At 38.2% G+C, this 21,576-nt stretch overlaps 2 protein-coding genes across 3 annotated transcripts; both read right to left on the reverse strand.

The window, feature by feature from the left end:
• Window positions 1–61: 61 nt before the first annotated feature.
• brox (BRO1 domain and CAAX motif containing) lies at window positions 62–9,827 on the reverse strand. Of its 2 annotated transcripts, XM_058089524.1 has the most exons (13): window positions 9,721–9,827; window positions 9,177–9,305; window positions 7,676–7,782; window positions 7,454–7,550; window positions 6,428–6,523; window positions 6,281–6,353; window positions 5,596–5,701; window positions 5,263–5,352; window positions 4,031–4,116; window positions 3,866–3,947; window positions 2,332–2,482; window positions 2,072–2,231; window positions 62–1,489 (listed from the first exon to the last, which is right to left on the reverse strand). In XM_058089524.1, the coding sequence occupies exons 2-13, from the start codon at window positions 9,275–9,277 to the stop codon at window positions 1,406–1,408; spliced, it is 1,233 nt and encodes a 410-aa protein (XP_057945507.1). In that variant the 5' UTR covers window positions 9,278–9,305; window positions 9,721–9,827; the 3' UTR covers window positions 62–1,405. The 2 variants fall into 2 exon arrangements, with proteins under 2 accessions (XP_057945507.1, XP_057945513.1); XM_058089530.1 differs by lacking the exons at window positions 3,866–3,947; window positions 4,031–4,116.
• A 668-nt stretch (window positions 9,828–10,495) lies between these two features.
• Window positions 10,496–13,255, reverse strand: LOC131130210 (alpha-1,6-mannosyl-glycoprotein 2-beta-N-acetylglucosaminyltransferase). The gene is made up of 2 exons (XM_058074485.1): window positions 13,091–13,255; window positions 10,496–13,008 (listed from the first exon to the last, which is right to left on the reverse strand). Exon 2 carries the CDS (start codon window positions 12,887–12,889, stop codon window positions 11,645–11,647), a length of 1,245 nt encoding a protein of 414 aa, XP_057930468.1. The 5' UTR covers window positions 12,890–13,008; window positions 13,091–13,255; the 3' UTR covers window positions 10,496–11,644.
• Window positions 13,256–21,576: the final 8,321 nt, after the last annotated feature.

Genomic DNA, 21,576 nt, shown 5'->3' on the forward strand with positions numbered 1-21,576 from the left:
TCCGGTTCTAAGTGACTGACTGATATCCTTAGATGCTAAACATGCAGTCAGACATGCAGGATGATGGTTATAAGTGTGATTTAATATGGACTGACATACAGATTACATCAATTAGAAGATACATAACAGCAGGGGTGTCGAAACGGCACTCGGGCCACACCTTGGACACCCCTGCTTTACAATGAATCCAACCAACGGTGTGATGAGACTAGATAATAATGCTTAGAATTGTTTTTGACGCACTTGCACATTCACGTTACGTAGAATTCGGCCCAGCATTTCAGTTTTACTCCGCTGCCACAAACCCAAATGATACGAGCAGCCAACAGCACGGCGGTGTATTACAATATGTACAGCGTTCTACTGGTTGTGCTTTACTTTATTCCTTTACATCCAACTGGGAGTGGTTGATGGCGTACATTAGATCCCACACTACATGCCTGTATTTGTTTCTTAATTTGTAAGTGACTGTGATAGGGCTTTTTTGAAGCATTTAAAATATCAAAAATAGGGCTGTTCCCGCTATTAACATAGCTGGGATCTACTGTAAGCAGCAGCATATTTAATATATGAAAATGATTGTGTCCATGTGCAATAACATTACTAGTGTTACCTAACAACGCTCACTGATTAAAGACTAAACATGATTGATTCATGAAAAAAAGGCAAGTATTAAAACAAGAAAAATGATCATTTGAATTGTACACTGTTATTAAAAGTGTATATAAAATGAAGATTATAAAAATGATTCTGATTGGGGGAACAAAAATTATAACTAAGCCGTTACATATCATATATTTTACTTTGATGATTAGTAAAAAAAAAAAAAAAGTAATGGAGTCCTATAATAATGATAGTAGTCATTTAACATGATTGTAAACATCTACGCCGAACACAAACCAAATTTGTCCATCAGTCTTGTTTCTTTTTACTTCCTCAATGTAAACCAGGGGCGTCCAAACATTTCCCATTCACATAAATAGTAAAACAATGTTTTAATTTTGCAGAGGGGCAATAAAAGCCAAAATGGCCTCCAGGCAGCACTTTGGACACCCCTATATTTACAGTAACTCATTTTTGGAATTAAGTTATATCGGGTCTCCTGGTAATATATTTTAACATCAGTCTTTTCATGTAAAATGTAAGCCAACGATTGGGACATTTCCAAAGCTAGCATGACGTGTAAGAACAAAGTGATGACATCGTCTCCCATCAAATGTTACATAACGGCGCAGGAGCTCTGATGTCATATGTAAATACACCAAACATTCCAGCATAAACGTTAAACACCATAGATTAACTGTTACAAAAGGATGCTAATATTCCTGTGTATATGTGTGTGGATACTTATTGATGGGCGCTACTGTAGCAGGACCGGAATGACGTAGACCGGAATGATGTGTATTTAGGAAACGGTGCAGCCTGTGTCCTTCTGGGGTTTTAAATCGGGCTCCTTCATTGGTTTGACTTCCTCCTCTTTCGGTTTAGCCTGGGGATAAAGACACAATAGATATCATCATTGCTGGAAACAATAGGAAACTTCAATTGAATTGTATTGAAACGCTTTGGGGCTGCATGGTGATCTAGTGGTTAGCGTGCAGACCTCACAGCTAGGAGACAAGGGTTCAATCCCACCCTCGGCCATCTCTGTGTGGAGTTTGCATGTTCTCCCCGTGCATGCGTGGGTTTTATCCGGGTACTCTGGTTTCCTCCCACATTGCAAAAACATGCTAGGTTAATTGGCCACTCCAAATTGTCCATAGTATGAATGTGAGTGTGAATGGTTGTTTGTCTATATGTGCCCTGTGATTGGCTGGCGACCGGTCCGGGGTGTACCCCGCCTCTCGCCCGAAGACAGCTGGGATAGGCTCCAGCACCTCCGCGACCCTCGTGAGGAAAAAACGGTAGAAAATGAATGAATAAAACGCTTTGATTCAAGTGGACTGTAATGATTTCTTATGACCACTAGAGGGTGTCAGACCACTTGTTAAAAATTTTGCTGTTTTTTTTTATACAATGTGCCACAGGCCACCAATTTTGGACCCCCCCTGTTAAAATGGATGCGTACTACCTTGTCATTTTTGGCTCCCTTGGTCAGGTCAAAGCTGGCGTACACTTCAGGGGTACACTGCTCACTGGGAGATGGCATCTCAAAGGGTACTGGTTCGGCCAGGCCGTAGTTGGCCTTCAACTCAAGCTGCGGAGGGTCCGCTGGAACCTTGTGGAAGTATCTGCAAAAATATTAGCATCGTTGAAGTCAGTGTCTTCAACAACGCTAAACCCTGCAGGACGATGCATTCGTGGTTAACAAAGTGTGTGTGTGTAACTCACATGAAGCCGTTTTCCCTCTGGCACTTCTCCAGTGTGTTTTTAATCAGACCGCCCAGTTTGCGGAAGAAGAGCTGCTCTGATGGTTTTGCGGTGGTGCCCGGACCTTTGGTGTGACGGTATTCTTTACACAGCTCCTCAGCACGGGAATAACCTTGGCAAACATAACAGCCATGTTATGGATGATAATCAAACCAATTATTTTAGATTAGTTGATACGCATGCATATGTCTCTGATTAAAATCGGGTTGAGTTAGGTTAATTAGTGAAGGTATTTGCTCAATTTTGCTGTAATAAGACCCGCTTACTTGTAGGTATACAGGGACTGCAAATAAGCCGGGACGTCTGTATTGGACTCCAGCCACAATCTTGAGCGTATAAAAAGGCCGGGCAGGGAAAGGAAGGGTGCTTTTTTTGCAGCTGCGCTGTAATAAGACCCGCTTACTTGTAGGTATACAGAGACTGCAAATAAGCCGGGACGTCTGTATTGGACTCCAGTCACAATCTTGAGCGTATAAAAAGGCCGGGCAGGGAAAGGAAGGGTGCTTTTTTTTGCAGCTGCGCTGTAATAAGACCCATTAAGACCAGAATAAACAATCTGGTTCTCATTCCATGATTTTGTTCTTTGAGATTCCCTTATCCTCTATTCGAAACCCACTTAGAGTCTCGCAGGGAGGATTACTACATTAGCGACTCCAAATTGTCCATAGGTATGAATGAGAGTGTGAAAGATTGTCGTTATGTGCCCTGTGATTGGCTGGCGACCAGTTGAGGGTGTAGAAGACAGCTGGGATAGGCTCCAGCATACACGCCAACCCTCGTGAAGATAAGCAACATAGAAAATAGATGGATGGGATTTGTATTGTTTTACACTCGTCTGCACTGTGTATGCTAGCGGTCCCCGCCCCCTCCCACTAAGACTGTATGGCTGACAAAAGGGCTCACTCCGTTCATGCCGTTGTTCTATAGAACAAATACACTCTCTTCCTGCCTGTTTAGAGGCGAGCGATGAGGAAAACAGATAAGATAAGCGGCATAGAAAATAGATGGATGGGATTTGTATTGTTTTATACTCTTCTGCACTCTTGTGTTTACGCTAGCGGCCCCCGCCCCCTCCCACTAAGAGTGTATGACTGACAAAAGGGCTCACTCCGTTCATGCCGTTGTTCTATAGAACAAATGCGCCGATGGGCTGAAATCAATACACTCTCTTCCTGCCTGTTTAGAGTCGAGAAATGAGGAAAACAAATAAGATAAGCGGCATAGAAAATGGATTGATGGGATTTGCATTGTTTTCCTTCTGGGACCTCCCATGAAGAAGAACAAGACAATGAGTCTAAAAAAAAAAAAAATTCACGATTCACACATCGTGCAGTCCTACTTAAAAGTCACTTCAGGCTGTTGCAGAACCGGAATGACTGCAAAGTAGCGATCATGTGTTCAACGATACAGTTAGCATGAGTGAGTGAAATGTCAATATGAAGCAGAAGAAACGACAATTATCAAGAAAAGTGAAATCAAAAGTAACTCTCCATACACTTTTCTGCTTCCTGGAGCGATCGTATCGCCTCACCACACTTATCACTCCCCAGCAGCGTCTGTCCATGATAGCAGTACGCCTGGAAACACAAACGTACTGTAGCTCAGGCCTCTTCAACGCAAAAGAACATGCGATTTACCGCATTTAAGCAAGGAAACTTACATAAGCCAAGTAAAAGTAAAACTTGAGCTGGAGATACTTCCTCCACTTGCTGCTGCATTCAGGCTCCAAAGTGTTCAAGGTGTGGTCTGCACACACATGCAGACGTTCATAATGGTTTTATCGTCTTCGCATCTTTGATTTAAGCTCGAGTTAGCAGAGCTATCAGGCCCTTCAGGATTTCCTAGGCTATTTTTTGTAAACGTTACATCCTAAAATGCCTCATTTTGCAGAAAAAGTTACGATAATTTGAGGCTTTTGTGTGTTTTTTCCCCCCCCACCAGTAATGTTGGCTCAGCTTGAAGTGTTGTTTGTAACCTTTGTAACCCCAAAAGGCACAGGAGTTCAACAAGTATAAGAAAATATGCTTTGTTTGCAGACAAAATGTGTGCGTATGTTAGAAAACAAATACAAAAAACAAATATTGATATTTCACTTGTTTTATTACCTTTATTCTAACTTTGGGTACATTGTCTCTCTTGAAATATTTATTCTTTATTATATTATATTATTCCTATATTATACTATATATATATATATATATATATATATATTATATTATATTATATATATTATATATATTAAAACTTTATTCCCATATTGTAGCTTTTTTCCCACAACCTAATTTTGTTTGTTTTTCACATTTTTTATATATATATTAATATAAAATATATTAATTATATTAATATTAATATATATAAATAATATAATATATTTATTTTTTCACAATTATTACAATAAATGATTATTTATTCTTTAATATTTCAGCTCTCAGCTTTGACTTTATTCCGAAAAATCATTTTTTTATTATTATTTTTTTTATAATTTCTAAATTTTGTCATTTTCTTTTCATAATTATGACTGCATTCTCGTAATATAAAGTTTTCCACACAATCAAATTAAACCTTTTTAAAAAAGTTTCTCATATTTTTACTTTATTTTTAAATTATAGTTTTTGATTGTGTTTTCTGCCAATTAAAAAAAATTGGACATGAAATGAAATCTAACTGGCAGCATGTTCCACTGTCAAATGACTATTTTGTATTTGTGGTTTATTCGATTATTTTTAGTCAGGAAGTACCTGCTGCCATTGGGATGTGCGCTATGCCAGACCTGTATGGAAAATGTTTGCCTGAAAGCATGTTATGCTTATTATGCATCATAATAAGCATGAATGAATTTCCATGAATTGGTGTAATCCTGTCGGGTCTGCTAAATGTGTTTAAAATGCTCACCAGCTCTCTGGTAGAAGTTTGCGGTCTCAAACGCCAACGCTGCGACGATTGAGGCGTTGTGCTTCAGTTCGATGGCTCTAGCGATTGTCACTGGAGTAAAAGACAAAGAGGTTCATGACACTCACAGAAACTAGACTTAAAAGCAGACATATAGACTTTCTGTTCTATTTCTTTGCAGTTGGTTTTTGTGTGTTTTTAATCCCCACGGGGTCTTGGATTAAGATCTGGGCTTTGACTTGGGCCCTTACATAACTCTGTTTTTGGTTTTTAGACATTCCTTTGTGGATTTACTAGAATGTTTTTTTTTTTTTTTGTAGCTGTGCTACAATGTACCTTCTTGAGCTTCCGCCTGAGACTGGATGATGTACGCGTCAATCACTCTCGGCTCCAGGTCCCTGCCTTTCTCTGCGGGGGTGATGAGACGAGGGATGTGGGCCTCCTGTTGGGGAAATTCATTAAATTCCTAGTTAGGAAGTACTGACCCCCAAGGTGATAATGATGTGGTAGACTCAACTACTATATCGAACATGTACGTCACCTTTATTCATTGAATTGAATGAATAATAATAATAATAATAATAATAATAATAATAATAATAATAATAATAATAATAATAATAATAATAATAATAATAATAATAATAATAATAATAATAATAATAATAATAATAATAATAATAATAATAATAATAATAATAATAATAATAATAATAATAATAATAATAATAATAATAATAATAATAATAATAATAATAATAATAATAATAATAATAATAATAATAATAATAATAATAATAATAATAATAATAATAATAATAATAATAATAATAATAATAATAATAATAATAATAATAATAATAATAATAATAATAATAATAATAATAATAATAATAATAATAATAATAATAATAATAATAATAATAATAATAATAATAATAATAATAATAATAATAATAATTGGGACCTCGAGCACCCTAAGCTAGAATCATACCACTAGACCAACAAGCCCCTACGTCACCTTTAGACATTTGAATATTCCAGCAGCAACCTTCAGGCTCCGGTGAACATCTTTTGCTTCATCCTCTGATACACTGACAAAAATAAAAATAAAAAAACACACATATGAGAAACAATGCTGCAATTAAACAATTAAACATAAACATACTTTTCTTTTCCAGCAAGTCTCGAGGCAAACTTGGTGTACCAGATGGCGACGTTAAAGGCCATGGAGACGAGCTCGAAGACTGCATCTTGCTGGGCACTGAAAGAAAGGGAGTGTTAATTATGTTAATAATAATAATAATAGTAATAATAATAATAATAGTAAAAATAGTAATAAATAGTAATAAATAGTAATTGTAATATAATATAATAGTAAATAGTAATAGTAATAATAATATAATAGTAATAATAGTAATAGGAGTAGTAATAATAATAATAATATAATAATAATAGTAATAATAGTAGTAGTAATAATAGTAATAATAATAATCAACTTAAATACTTAACTCAAATAATACTTATTAATTATAGTAATAATAATAATAGTAATAATAGTAATAGTATAATAATAGTAATAGTATAATAATAGTAATAATCATGATAGTAATAATAGTAGTAGTAATAATAATAATCAACTTAAATACTTAACTCAAATAATACTTATTAATAATAGTAATAATAATAATAATAGTAATAATAATAATAGTAATAATAGTAATAATCATAATAGTAATAATAATAGTAATTGTAATAATAATAATAGTAGTAGTAATAATAATAATAATAATCAACTTAAATACTTAACTCAAATAATACTTATTAATAATAATAATAGTAATAATAATCTTAATACTTAACTCAAATAATACTTATTAATACTACTACTACTACTGCTACTACTACTAATAATAATAATCTTAAATACTTAACTCAAATAATACTTATTACGAATGATTGTGCCTTGTATATTTAATATGGGTGTCACGATACATGAGACTGGGTGGTGTAACTGTGTTACACTCTTCTGCACTCTGTGTGTACGCTAGCGGCCCCCGCCCCCCTCCCCACCAAGACTGTATGACTTGGAAAAACATGCGTCTGTGATTTGGGGCTGAGTAAACGTCAACCAGTCAACATTTACACTTCTGATCGGGTGTAAAGATGGCGGCTCCTGAAAAGTCCCGTCTACCTTGGCGTGTTCCCTTGTAGAGTATCGGTCCATTTGAAGTTCTGGATGTACCTCATCTTGTTGTCCTGTGTGGTTCCATCCAAGGAGACAATAAAGCCTGTAGTGGCAGAACCAGTTCAAAAAAATAACAATTATTTATCCTTTGTTCCTTGCTGTTAACTGAGGTATTGATCATTATATTTGACTTATGGATGAGGATGTTACGTGAGTGTGACAACTGACATTGAAGCAGAGCCAAGTACGCATCTGTGGCGTTTTTCATGATCTCCGGGTTGCAGGTGACGTCGGTGAACATTTCCAGCAGCCTTGCCCTGGTTGTCCTTAGGTCACTGTAATTGGACACACAGATAATTCTATACGTTAAAGTAACAAGTTTTGGTAGGGTACAGGATCTTCATAAATGCTCTTTGCGAGGGTTCCATTACCCGTAACATGAAATACTACAAGTCATTGATACGCCCATAAATATCGTCCTGTTAGCCTGATGTTGACATTATCCTCTGATTTCATATCAACATTTGCAATACAAAAGACAGTATAACAGATCCAGAACGCTCCCTTTCTCTCTTCGATTGCCAGGGTACGCTTGTCACAAAAGTCGTAAATATACCTCTCACACTTCCATGTTGCATGTTCTCCCCGTGCATGCGTGGGTTTTCTCCGGGTACTCCGGTTTCCTCCCACATTCCAAAAACATGCTAGGTTAATTAGCGACTCCAAATTGTCCATAGGTATGAATGTGAGTGTGAATGGTTGTTTGTCTATATGTGCCCTGTGATTGGCTGCCCACCAGTCCAGGGTGTACCCCGCCTCTCCCCCCGAAGACAGCTGGGATAGGCTCCAGCACCCCCACAACCCTCGTGAGGATAAACGGTAGAAAATGAATGAATGAATGAATTATGTTATTCTGGGCCGCATGGCGGTCAAGTGGTTAGCGTGCAGGCCTCACATCTAGGAGACCCGAGTTTGCATGTTCTCCCCATGCATGCGTGGGTTTTCTCCGGGTACTCCCTTTCCTCAGATTTCAGGTCAACATTTACAATAAAAGTGACTTTATGTAACACATAGATTATTAGTTCTAGCAAGAGTAACACTCCCCTAAATATTTCATACATACATTTTAATGTGTTTAGCAAGGGGGCTGCACAGCGAACGAGTGGTAAGCACGAAGGCCTCACAGCTAGGAGACCTGAGTTCAATTCCATCGCTGTGTGGAGCATGTTCTCCCCCGTGCATGCGTGGATTTTCCTCCCACATTCCAAAAACACGCTAGGTTAATTGGCGACTCCAAATTGTCCATAGGTATGAATGTGAGTGTGAATGGTTGTTTGTCTATATGTGCCCTGTGATTGGCTGGCCACCAGTCTAGCCCGAAAACAGCTGAGATAGGCTACAGCATCCCCCCGCGACCCTCGTGAAAATGAATGAATGTGTTTAGCAAGCTGAATGACGCAAATTGAGGGCATGAAACTACATTTTGCCACATGCGAACAAAGGCAATCAAAGAGAGAAGAAGGGGTGGGGTTCTGTACCTGAATGTTACATAATAATTAAAATAGCAGGACAATGTTAATGTCAAGTACAAGTATAAGACAGTATCTTGCATGAAGAACATAGAGATCATACATGCTGATATAAATCATACATCCAGTCTTTGGTCTTGATGACAAAGTTCTATCTGATTAAGGTGTTATAATATTTAATGAAAGGAGATAGAGCATACTTGCAAATTTTATTGGCAGCGGGGCTCCCTGCCACACCGTAAAAGTTAAAGGACACAGGCGCCGTCGCCTTTAGAGGGTTTCGGTGAAACCAATGCGCCATCTCACCGGGGAGGGCACGCCCACAATTGCTGGAACACATATATGATGACAATAGGTGATTTATGACATTGTGTAAATACACATATATATATTATATATATATATATAATACACTCGACAATGCACTGGGTACGAGTGAGCAACGTAAGCTAAAGCTAACACGCTAACAGCTAGCCAACACAACTTGTTTTGGCTATAAAAACGAGACACTGTTGATTAGTGTCGTGTTATATCGTCATTTTATTCCATACAAACATCCGGGTACCGTAGATAATGTCATGCTAAGGCTAACGTTTTTACAGCACCTTATTAGAAACGAAACAATTACGTAAGCTACAGAGAACTAGCTCATAGCGAGTGATTGCCAACTCTAGCGTCGTCTATAATAACTGAATACATATATGTATTTACTAAACTGTGTAAAAACCAAACCTAAACACTTACCAGTCGTTGTGGCGTTAGCTTGTTGTGATTTGACACCCCGACGGAAAGTCTGATGCTGGCAAGTATTACTTCCGGAAATAAACAGGCGGAACGTTGGCCAATGAAAACGGTCTCTTTGGTCACATGATAAAGTCAGGAAGTGGCGGCAACTTGCTTCTGACAGACATGTAGTTCAGTTACTTGAGGTGAGCGATACTGAACATTTTTGTATCGATTCAATGTTTAATGTATTAATGTATGTGTTTATTATATTATTTTTTAAATTTTTTGTAATGTATTAATTTTTTAAATTAATTTTAATTAATTATTATTTTTTTAAGATACTTGAATTAGTTTGTGTAATTTTTAAAACTATGATTATAATAAAACTAAAACACATGGAAATTATTTTAGGCTAAACATATACCAACGAATAAACAATAATATAAGACTGCCACAATATCAACAATATAATACAATTATCAATTTTTATTACATACAACTCTCTAATTCCTTTGTTTTTTTCGCCCAAAATACTTGTTTAACAATGTATAAATATAACAATAACAATTAAACAACAAAAAATAGATATTTATGAAGTGAAATGTCAGCATTGACCCGCGTACCCCTATTCAACAGTCATCTTAAAATGCCAACAAACCAGTTTTATGTGTCATAAGAGGTCAAATATGAATGTGGGTAGCTTTTAATGTACTTCAACATGTCCACACATACTCTCTAAAATGAAACCGTATAAAATCTAATATTTTAGCTGCAGGATACAAAAAGTGATGACTAAATATAAAATATTTTTTATTCCCATTCACCACACTCCTCCAATTGTGAAACAAAGAAATAAACAGTAATAATCAGATTTCACATTGATCATTATGAAATGTAAGGCATAACAAATGTAATGTTAAAAGTATTTTAAATAAACAAGCCACACTAAACGCTCGCTTGCACTTTTTAAGAACAAACCAGGCACATTTCAAGTCAGCTTAACCACAATGACGTCATTGATAGGATTGTACACCCCCCCACCAAAAAAAATAAACAAAAAAAAAACATGACTGCCTGTTTGTTTCACGAGGTACAAGATTCCAAAAGGTCACATTTATTTATTCTCCTAGGAAGAAAAATCAATAAATCGCAACCCTCTTCCATGATGTGCATGTCAAATGAGATATGAGCCTTGTTGACTGCAGTTAAAAGTTGTACTGTAAAAAAATGTTTTTTAAAAAATTAAAAAATTGCCTCAAGTACGGGTGTCCTGGAATATGTTCTATACATTTTTTTGCTGTTTATGCTCCATTTTTGGTGAATTAAATCAAAAACACTTAATGGCTTGCAAAAGATGAACATGAAATGTTTTCAGAACGATTCGAAAGTTTAAACACACAATACATTATGAACGATTCCTTGGCATCTGTGTCGCTTTGGTGATCATACAGTACAGTAAAGTTGTACCGTAAAAAAAAAAAAAAATTAATTGTCAAGTAGGGGTGTCCTGGAATATGTTCTATACATTTTTTTGTCTGTTTATGCTCCATTTTTGGTGAATTAAATCAAAAACACTTAATGGCTTGCAAAAGATAAACATGAAATGTTTCAGAACGATTCCAACGTTTAAACACACAATACATTATGAACGATTCTTTGGCATCTGTGTCGCTTTGGTGATCATACAGTACCGCAAAAAAAAAAAAAAAAATTGTCAAGTAGGGGTGTCCTGGAATATGTTCTATACATTTTTTTTTGTCTGTTTATGCTCCATTTTTGGTGAATTAAATCAAAAACACTTAACGGCTTGCAAAAGATAAACATGAAATGTTTCAGAACGATTCAAACGTTTAAACACGCAATACATTATGAACGATTCTTTGGCATCTGTGTCGCTTCGGTGATCATACAGTTGACTGGAATGTTTATGAATTCCATATTTTCATAAACGTTTAGCGTAGTTACTGCACAGATTATGATCTCGGATATCTCCCCAGCCTCCGTTCTTCATATGCTCCTTGTGTTCCGCTTTTTCCGATGCGGTGATGACAAGAGACGACGGGAAAAAGCCACTTTTAGCCGCTTGGAGAGTTTGCTCGACTTTCTGCAAAGCCCATTCCGGTCTGCAGTTCTGCTTCTGGTGCAGTCCGCAGTCTCCGGTGTGAAGAACCCTGGAACCCTGAGCGACGAGCACCTTCAGTGGTTTCGATATGCAGGTTCCGGAGAGATGCTGAAGAGTCCAATCCCAGTTGTAATCATCGTAAGTGCAGAAGTCCTTGTTGCATCCCATTAGTTTATAGTACACTTCCCTGGAGATGGCTACTCCGATGTTGTGTTTGGTGGACATCCATCCGGTGGTTAAGACTTTGTTGGATAGCGTAGCAAACCCGTGAGGCTCGTTATGGTTCCCCAAAGCTAGCACGTCGCAATCCGGACAGTTGTTATTCCGGAATTCTATCATGGATGTATAGAAGTGGAAAAAGTCAGGTAAGATGTAGTTGTCTTCTTCGAGGAACACCGCGAAACCGCCGTAGCCTCGCAAGACCTGAAGTCGCTCCCACGCGAAGTGTAACTTCCACCACCAGTGATGTTTAGTTTGAGTCACGGATGCTTCCCGGTAATGTCCGTAACTATCCGGGTATTCCGCATTCAAGCATCCTGTTTCACGGGCATCCTCTTTGGATGCATCCCGTTTGCAGTCACGTGGATCCTGTCCGGGAAACTCGTCGGGATACAGCTGAGTACTAAACGGGAAATAAATTTGCAGTACCTTGCAGAAAGTGATGCCTTGCACAATGGACTCGATTTCCGCTGAGAAGTAATCATGGCTGAAGATGACGAGGAAGTTATGGACCTCGGATGTTCTCTCCAGAGACTTGATAAGGAGTTTAAGGTATTCCGGTCTGTTGTGGACCTGCACGACCAGAACCAGCTGCGGCGCCAATGGAAACCTATCTCCATTTAGAATAACTTGTCTGTAATTGGCAATGTAAAGGGACTGAGTCAAGTCTGCCAGGGACCCCCCTAGGTCCAGTTTGACCTTGTCACTCGTGTGGTGACGAGTCACGACTGTGGGTTCGGGGTCTGAAACTGACAGCACGCGCGTGGATATCAAAAAAGTCCACACAGCGAAGGAAACACCCAAAAGCAACAGGAGATTCCTCTTACCCAGCCGAAGCCTCATCATCTTTGTTAGGTTAAAAAAAGCATATGGAGAAATCTCATGATCTGGCGACTTCCTTTTTTTATGTGATATTAAATGTAATAAATATTAAAAACCCAACTTCTGTCTTTTTCTTTTAACACCTGAACAACAAGGGACGAGCGGAAGTTAGCAAGTAGAATAAGAACGTCGTGTTAAAAAAAAAGTCGGTCAGCAAAAACTTACCCTGCGTTACAAGTCAGCCTTGACAGTAAACTGCGCTCGAAACAGGAAGTGAGTGGTCTGTTTTGTCTTTCCACCGCCGAACAGCAGATGCGTACAACGTGGCCAACAGTCAGTTAGAGTTAGCCGAGTGTGCTCCGCCAATCATTGTTGTACCTGCAACTTTTGTAACCCGAGAAGCAGACGCCGAGATGTGGACATTTTGGAGGTGTGCGGATCGATACAAAGTACCGAATTGTCGATACCAAAACGTGGCTCAGTTTCGGGTCAATGCTAATTCAATGAAAACGATACTTAACTTGTTTTGTTAAGTCCCCAATATAACTTAATAAAGCGTATACAGAAGGTGTGTTTTTTTGTTGGCCCGCGAAAATGTAAAAATGAAAAGTTGTGTTATGTCATTTTAGTAGCATAATGTAATATTACACCATTACTTAAAAAAAGTAATAATGACAATAACAAATAAAGTTTTAGTTTGTGGTAAATTAGGTTGTGGAAAAAGTTATTTTGTTAAAAAGTCGAAATATTATGGGAATAAAGACATAACTACAAGAGGGAAATTTACAAGAAGAACATTGAAATAGTTGGGAAATAAAAAAAATTTTTTTTAGAACAATGTCGAAAAATTCAGATACATTTTTTTTCTAAATCAGCAAAAAATAAAAATTTTTATCAGAATAAACTCATAATATAATGAGGAAAAATAATGTGATTTTAGTAGCACACAGTTCCGAATATTGAATGCGGACTATGAGAAACAAATCAAAATAAAATTCTCATTTTTGGAAAATTAAGTTGTTATAAAATGGGAATAATATTACACGAACAATGTTGAAAAATTCAGATACATTTTTTTTCTAAATCAGCAAAAAATTTAAATTTTATGACAATAAACTCATAATATTATGAGGAAAAATAATATAATTTTAGTAGCACACAGTTCCAAATACTGAATTCGGAAAAAATCAAAATAAAATTCAATTTGGAAAATTAAGTTGTTATAAAATGGGAATAATATTACAAAAAGAACCCGCGAGGATAAACAGTACAAAATGAATGAATGAATGTTGGGAAAATTACAACAAGCTACCCAGCATGCCTTGCGGCAGGTGTAATTTTGGCATGGTGTTGTGCATGGATATTTATTTGTATGCTCACATGGTGCAATCATGTGTGTGTTTGGATTGCATCTGACTATTTCCTGTACAAGTTTCAACATTAAAGGTTTAAAAAAAAAGGAATTTGAAGTGAAAAAAAAGTCAGTCTCGAACTTTACAACTTTTGCAGCAACTTTTTCAAGAATGCAAAAATCATTTTAAAAAGTCTGCAAAATCCTGGAGTGATGTCTTCTATGAAAATAGTACAAGGCCTTATTATGTAGAATCATTTTTATATACTGGGGATGTACAGTTAATATGGAAAGACCTACAAACCAAAAAAAAGCAGTGTTATTTTTGTCCACTTGGTGGCAGCAGTGAGTCTCAAACAACAGAAATGATGAGCCTAATCATCAGATACATTATCTTGAAGCTATATTAGATTGCTGTATTAGATTCATCCTTGATGGATACTGTATTACAGTATACAGGCGGAGGGGGGGGGGGGGCTTTGACATTTGGTCAACCCCTACGAATGCCAGAAAATAATTCCCAAGCTTTTAATAAAGGTTTCTATATCTGTACAATGTTATGACCACTTCCTCCCACGGTTGCTATAAACCCTGAGGGTTTTCCAAGGTATGCCCGCAAGAACCGGACAATAATCTCCCTGAAGTGAGTGTTTCCTTTTGTTGCCAGGATTATTACACTCCTCCTCACTTTCCATAGAAATACAGTAAAACAACAGGATATGTGTGTGAAAGTGGAAAAATATTGCTCTTTCACGTACATGAAAACTCAATATCTAGTTGACTAATTGTATCCCGGAACACAAAGGTTAAGGATAAAGCTAAAATACACTATAACCTTCATGTACATGTTTCAGTACTTTTTATATATTCTGACTAAGTATCAGAATAAGTTACACACAGCTCTTAGACTTTTGTGATGAAATAGTTCATGGGAGAGAGACATAGAACAGCAGCTGGAGCCAATCTGAATGGCGTTTAAAATGACTGTGAGTCACACGTAAAAACTTCCAAGTTCTCTCATGTTGCTGTATACACTCTGCGGTGTTCATTTTTAAACTTGGCGTGTAAAAAAAAAACTTTTTTCAAACATGATTCAAGCCCTCTAATAACGGGTAGTATTGACATATTTTTCCAAAGACACCTCCTTCTTGTTTTGCCATGAGTTATTTCTGAAATTCAATACTCATATATATTCAATACTCAGCTCTCATCTCAGTAACCCGAAACAGATCCGAAGCAAGTGCCAGAATTTTGATAAAGAAGGTAAGAAACACGCAAGAAATAACTCATGGCAAAACAAGAAGGTAAGTTGGCTCTTGTACAATAGCCACGTATACATGGACCCAAATATTCCAATTCCATTCGGGTTATTTGCTCAAACAGAAAGAATGTAACCTTTGTATACACCTCATTCCCAAAGAAAAGTGCCAATCCGAATGAATATATAATGGGATTCCCAGGGGTGGAATATTCTTTTCCCCAATCCGATTGAGGTATCTTGTACCCGCTCAAACGGAAAGTTGTCAGACTGCGTTCTTCTTCGTGGTGTTTTTCTTCTTCTGTTGTTTATTGGCGGTTAGCAAGCAGCTTTGGTGTGCATTAGCGCCATCTGTAGAACAGAATCTAAACCCTTCTATACGCCATTCACAAGTCCACTTTTATTAAAAAAGAAAATACATATCTATAGAAAACATAGAAAATATTAGCAAGATTGAATTTGATCTTTTCCTGTTTCAGTTTTCAGTGTTTCACTGTTTCAGTGTCTTTCAGGAAAATATCAGTTCCCAACTAAAAAAAAAATGTTTTTTTGTGGGAAAAGCTACATTTCAAGTGTAATTTTCTCTCATGAAAAAAAAAGTTTGTTTCTGCCTTTCTCCGTTCTTTTGTAATCAGAAGTAGAACATACGTACGTTTCAGGAAAATATCAGTTCCCAACTAAAAATATTTTTTTTTGTAGGAAAAGCTACATTTCAAGCATAATTTTCTCTCATAAAAAAGTTTGTTTCTGCCTTTCTCCGTTCTTTAGTAATCAGAAGTAGAACATACGTACGTTTCAGGAAAATATCAGTTCCCAACTAAAAATATATTTTTTTGTAGGAAAAGCTACATTTCAAGCATAATTTTCTCTCATGAAAAAAGTTTGTTTCTGCCTTCCTCCGTTCTTTAGTAATCAGAAGTAGAACATACATACGTTTCAGGAAAATATCAGTTCCCAACTAAAAATATTTTTTTTTGTAGGAAAAGCTACATTTCAAGCATAATTTTCTCTCATAAAAAAGTTTGTTTCTGCCTTTCTCCGTTCTTTAGTAATCAGAAGTAGAATATGCATACGTTTCAGGAAAATATCAGTTCCCAACTAAAAACATTTTTTTTGTGGGAAAAGCTACATTTCAAGCATAATTTTCTCTTATTAAAAAAAAAAGTTTGTTTCTGCCTTTCTCCGTTCTTTAGTAATCAGAAGTAGAACATACGTACGTTTCAGGAAAATATCAGTTCCCAGCGCCATCTGTGGAACAGAATCTAAACCCTTCTATACGCCATTCACAAGTCCAGTTTTATTAAAAAAAGAAAATACATATCTATATAAAACATGTGCCGAGTTTAATTATAAAATATTAGCAAGATTGAACTTTATCTTTTCCTGTTCCCGGGTGCGTTCTTTCAGCGAATACTGAGATATGACGTAACACGCAGCTCCAGACGTTCTTCGATTTAAAAAAAAAATGGAGGCGATCAATCGGCACTGGACTGCTGCGGAAAGTTTTTTTTGATTCAAACTAAATTTCAAGACTGGACGAAGGAAAAACTGGCAATACGGAGTTATTCCAATAAGTGAAAGAAAAACTGGAGGAAGTCGGTATCACGTGATATTGGTGTTTACGTTTTACTGGGCATGCCCCATTGACTATTCTGGTTGATTATAGCGGCGCATGTAGACACGCGATTAGAATATTCCTTTTCCATGTATACCATTGCTTTCGGAAAGATTCCATTTGGAAAGAGAAAAACTCATGTAAACATGGCTATTGTTGACCAGGAAAAAAAAACAGCATTTCCTGTTTTGACTGTGATGTAGTTTCACATGCCAAGACAACATGAATGTACATGTCTGCTGGTAGTGGTTCTTTTGCCCCCCCCGCCCCAAAGACTGTGATGCAGTGGTGATAAAACAGATGTGTCTTTACCCCCAAAGCTACAACAGCGATCCTAAGACCTTGTTAGAGTTAACATCTGCTTTGGTTTAACGGCGAGAGAACGGCTAACCTTGTTGTCAGTGGAAATCTGATAGATTAAACTACGTCAGTATCTATGGGTCCATATAATGTGTACATGATCTGCTTTGCATTACGCCAAAAACATTCCAGAGTAGATCTCCGAACACATAACACTTCTTCTCGACTACATGTGCATTTAATGAGATGGTCATCGTGCCTCATGCATTCCTTTTTCGTGTTCCTGGGTGGGTGGCTCTCAATTGAGCTCATTCGCTGAAGTCAGTACCGCACTGTCAAAACACGCAACGTTCCTCCGTGTCCATGTGTGGTTTGACAAAGACTTCAAGACGGCAAATTAGGAATGACAAAAGATTCCGAGCCAGTGAAAGTCCAGAATGGGTAAACAATAGTGAAACTTATTACATAAACACGGCACACAATGGAAACACTAATATTTATACCAACGAACACAACACAAGCTGGTCCACGCCTCCTCCCAGACCACGTCGAGCATGAGATTGGGTACCTCTTTGTGGGGTTCTCATGTTCTCCCCGTGCCTGGGTTTTCTCCGGGTACTCCGGTTTCCTCCCACATTCCAAAAACATGCTAGGTTAATTAGCGACTCCAAATTGTCCATAGGTATGAATGTGAGTGTGAATGGTTGTTTGTCTATATGTGCCCTGTGATTGGCTGGCCACCAGTCCAGGGTGTACCCCGCCTCCAGCACACATCCGCGACCTTAGAGAGGATATAAGTGTCATAGCAAATCTATATCTGTATAAGTCTTGACTCACGCTGTCATCTTACTATATTCATCACACAGCAACTTTACACTCAAAGGGTAGCTAAGAAATATACGAGTTAAAAAAACTATTTTATTTTTCCCATAATGCATTTCATCCCATAAACCATTTCATTGGTTATGGCTGAGGGCTGCACAGCGGTTGAGCGGTTAGCGTGCAGACCTCACAGCTAGGAGACCTGGGTTCAATTCCACCCTCAGCCATCTCTGTGTGGAGTTTGCATGTTCTTCCCGTGCATGCGTGGGTTTTCTCCGGGTACTCCGGTTTCCTCCCACATTCCAAAAACATGCTAGGTTAATTAGCGACTCCAAATTGTCCATAGGTATGAATGTGAGTGTGAATGGTTGTTTGTCTACATGTGCCCTGTGATTGGCTGGCCACCAGTCCAGGGTGTACCCCGCCTTTTTCTGAAGTCAGCTGGGATAGGCTCCAGCATACCCTAGTGAGGATAAGCGGAATAAAAAAAAATAAATCCCAGGAAGGTTCCCGTGTGGACAGGGCCTTAGTGGTTCCACGAGAGGTTGTGAAGCACATGAGTGGGTGACACGTGTATAACGACTGTAACTGAATGCTGCTTTAGCGAGGGAGCGTAGAGGTCCACATTTGGTCAGCTCAGCTTCGACAGCCACTTGAGCTGTTTTGTCAGGGTCTTGACGTTCACGTGGCGAGAAGTAAGTAAAAACAGATGAGAGTGTGCTGGTCATGTTCAAACGTCCCCATGTGACACCTTAGGCTGTCTTTCATGGCCGGGAAAACGCGGGCCTGTTCTGGTGCAGGGGTGTGTACACAGGGTGTCTGATAAGATTAGCGTTTGTGTCCCAACAAGGGATGACTTCACATAAAAAGTTGTTACCATAAGACTACTTCCAAGTCTCTTTAAATCAGGGGTTTCAAACATTTGGCCCGCGGGCCAAATGTGGCCCGCAGGACATAAGTTTGAGGCCCCCGCCTTGATATGAAAGTTTAATGTTAGTGCGGCCCCGCGCAAGCTTGATATGGATGCTGTATGGTATCATGTACCCAGAAAAAATAATTACGTTTGATTAATGTTCATGTTAAAGGTTAAATAACTGTTAATAGTTATCCTCCCTATCCGTGTGGAAGTGGAAGTTTTTAGCTATTTAAGTTTAAAGGAAATAACTTGGAGGCTACCGTTTAGGTCGCTAGCTCTCTAGTTTGCGAGTTAGCATGTGTCTCAAGACCCTGCAGTTGCGCAATATGTTGTAAATAAAAAGAGTATAAATGTGACTATTGTCGTGTTTTGTCATGTTGACAGGGCTCTAATAATGCTTTGTTCATTTTAATCTGAAAAAAATAATTTGTCTACCTACCAACTATATGTGGTTTCTTAAGTTTTTATTATTTGCCGTTTTATTATTATTATTATATTTATTTATTACTGATTGATTGATTTTCTTTATTCTTGATTTGTTTATTTTTCATCTTATTTTGTGCAGAAAAATAAAAATTAAGATATTTGAAAACAGTGGAATGTTTTATCAGAGCTTTTATTGTAGAAAATCGGAACCAAAGCACTGAAAAAGTTTGTATATTTTTCTGTTTTTAATAAATGCGTTTTTTTTGGGGAAAACCTGATGTGGCCCAGTCTCACCCAGACCCTAGCTCCAGTGCCCCCCCCAAGTAAATTGAGTTTGAGACCCCAGCTTTAAATCATTCTTGAACCTTGCCAAGAATGTTTAGTGAAAGTCTTGCAGGGGGGGGGGGGGGATCTGCGTGGGAGGTTAAATAGTTCATTCCTTTACAAATTCCAAAGTCCTTTGGAAGAAGATGAGGTTTGTAAACAGGGATTTCTGCTCCGTTATCACAAATCACAGGGGAAGCCGTGTTTGAGGATACGTTAACGAGTGACGCAAAAACCAAAATGGTTCAATTTTGGAAACCGTGTGGGCTTTGTGGGTTTGTCTCAGGTTAGTGTTTCTCTGCAGGGTACGATTCCAAGCTTGCGTAACAGAAGCTCTACATCTGGTTGGAGGTCTTTGGGATCTTACCCAAGAGGACAACAGGCTTAGTGCCATTAATGGACAGACAGCTGTGAGATGAAGAGCTGTTGAACTGTACCCGAGTTCTGTTCAGGCGCAGCGGAGAAGAATGTTTGGAACAAAATGGAGTGTGATTGATGGCGGTGGAGTAGGCTCCAGGAAGGACTGGTTGTTGGAGGAACATTGAAGACCAACACTTGAGGAAATATGCACATAAAGAGAGGCGTTTAGTGTTGTTTAGTCAAGGGTTTAAAAACCAGGGTTTAAAACCGTGTCTGAGTATTTTGAATATGACTTTTGTAATATTACCTCATAGCCTGTGCAATGAAATTACGTCTATCGGGACATAAGCCATGTTCAGACATTGTTGCCAAGTTGGGTGTGTGGACAAAAGCAACATTTCCTTCTGAAATCATCAGCTAATAAAGACAAAAATCTACTTTGTTCAGAGCAGAGGTGCCCCCCCCCGAACCCCCCTAAGACATTCCACATGTTGACAAACAAGCATTGAAAAATGATTGTCGCTTTTTGTTCAGATTACATCTGATAACATTTCAAGGCTACTTCGAAGGAGCGACTGCTAAAGGGCAGGCACACCCTACTTTTTCCTAATTTAGGGTTTCATTTGTTCACACAACAAACAAAACAAAACAAAACATCATGCATGTTGGACACTTGTTTTTCAGTTATTCACATTGAATAGTATAGCATAAAGTATCATGTATAGGGTTGGCCATCAGGTCTCTCGAACATTGTTTTTATTCCGATTCCTAGTTCCGATGCTCATTTCGCCGACTGGAAGAAAGAGCCGCAAACACCAACAAAGAAGAAGCAGTGAAAAAATGTGGTCTAACTTCATCGTTGCGGGAGGGTGCTGGAGCCTATCCCAGCAGTCTTCGAGAGAGGACTGGTGGCCAGCCAATCACAGTGCACATATAGACAAACAACCATTCACACTCACATTCATACCTCTGGACAATTTGGAGTCGCTAATTAACCTAGCATGTTTTTGGAATGTGGGAGGAAACCGGAGTACCCGGAGAAAACCCACGCATGCACGGGGAAAACATGCAAACTCCACACAGAGATGGCCGAGGCTGGAATCGAACTTGGGTCTCCTTGCTGTGAGGTCTGCGTGCTCACCACTCATCCACCGTGCAGCCTTTGCTTTAATAGACTCCAAATTGTCCATAGGTATGAATGTGAGTGTGAATGGTTGTTTGTCTATATGTGCCCTGTGATTGGCCGGCCACCATTCCAGGGTGTACCCCGCCTCTCGCTCAAAGACAGCTGGGATAGGCTCCAGCACCCGCGTGACCTTCGTGAGGAAAAGCGGTAGAA

This window comes from Doryrhamphus excisus, chromosome 1 (assembly GCF_030265055.1).
Source record: "Doryrhamphus excisus isolate RoL2022-K1 chromosome 1, RoL_Dexc_1.0, whole genome shotgun sequence".
NCBI classification, from domain to species: domain Eukaryota; kingdom Metazoa; phylum Chordata; class Actinopteri; order Syngnathiformes; family Syngnathidae; genus Doryrhamphus; species Doryrhamphus excisus.

Excerpts from the sequence above, each read along its gene's own strand:
- LOC131130210 (XM_058074485.1), bottom strand. The coding sequence starts at position 12,889 with ATGATGAGGCTTCGGCTGGGTAAGAGGAATCTCCTGTTGCTTTTGGGT.
- brox (XM_058089524.1), bottom strand. The coding sequence starts at position 9,277 with ATGGCGCATTGGTTTCACCGAAACCCTCTAAAGGCGACGGCGCCTGTG. Across the intron at positions 6,354-6,427 it reads AGACTTGCTGGAAAAGAAAA|TGTATCAGAGGATGAAGCAA; the intron begins GTATGTTTATGT and ends TATTTTTGTCAG. Across the intron at positions 4,117-5,262 it reads AAACTTCTACCAGAGAGCTG|ACCACACCTTGAACACTTTG; the intron begins GTGAGCATTTTA and ends ATGTGTGTGCAG.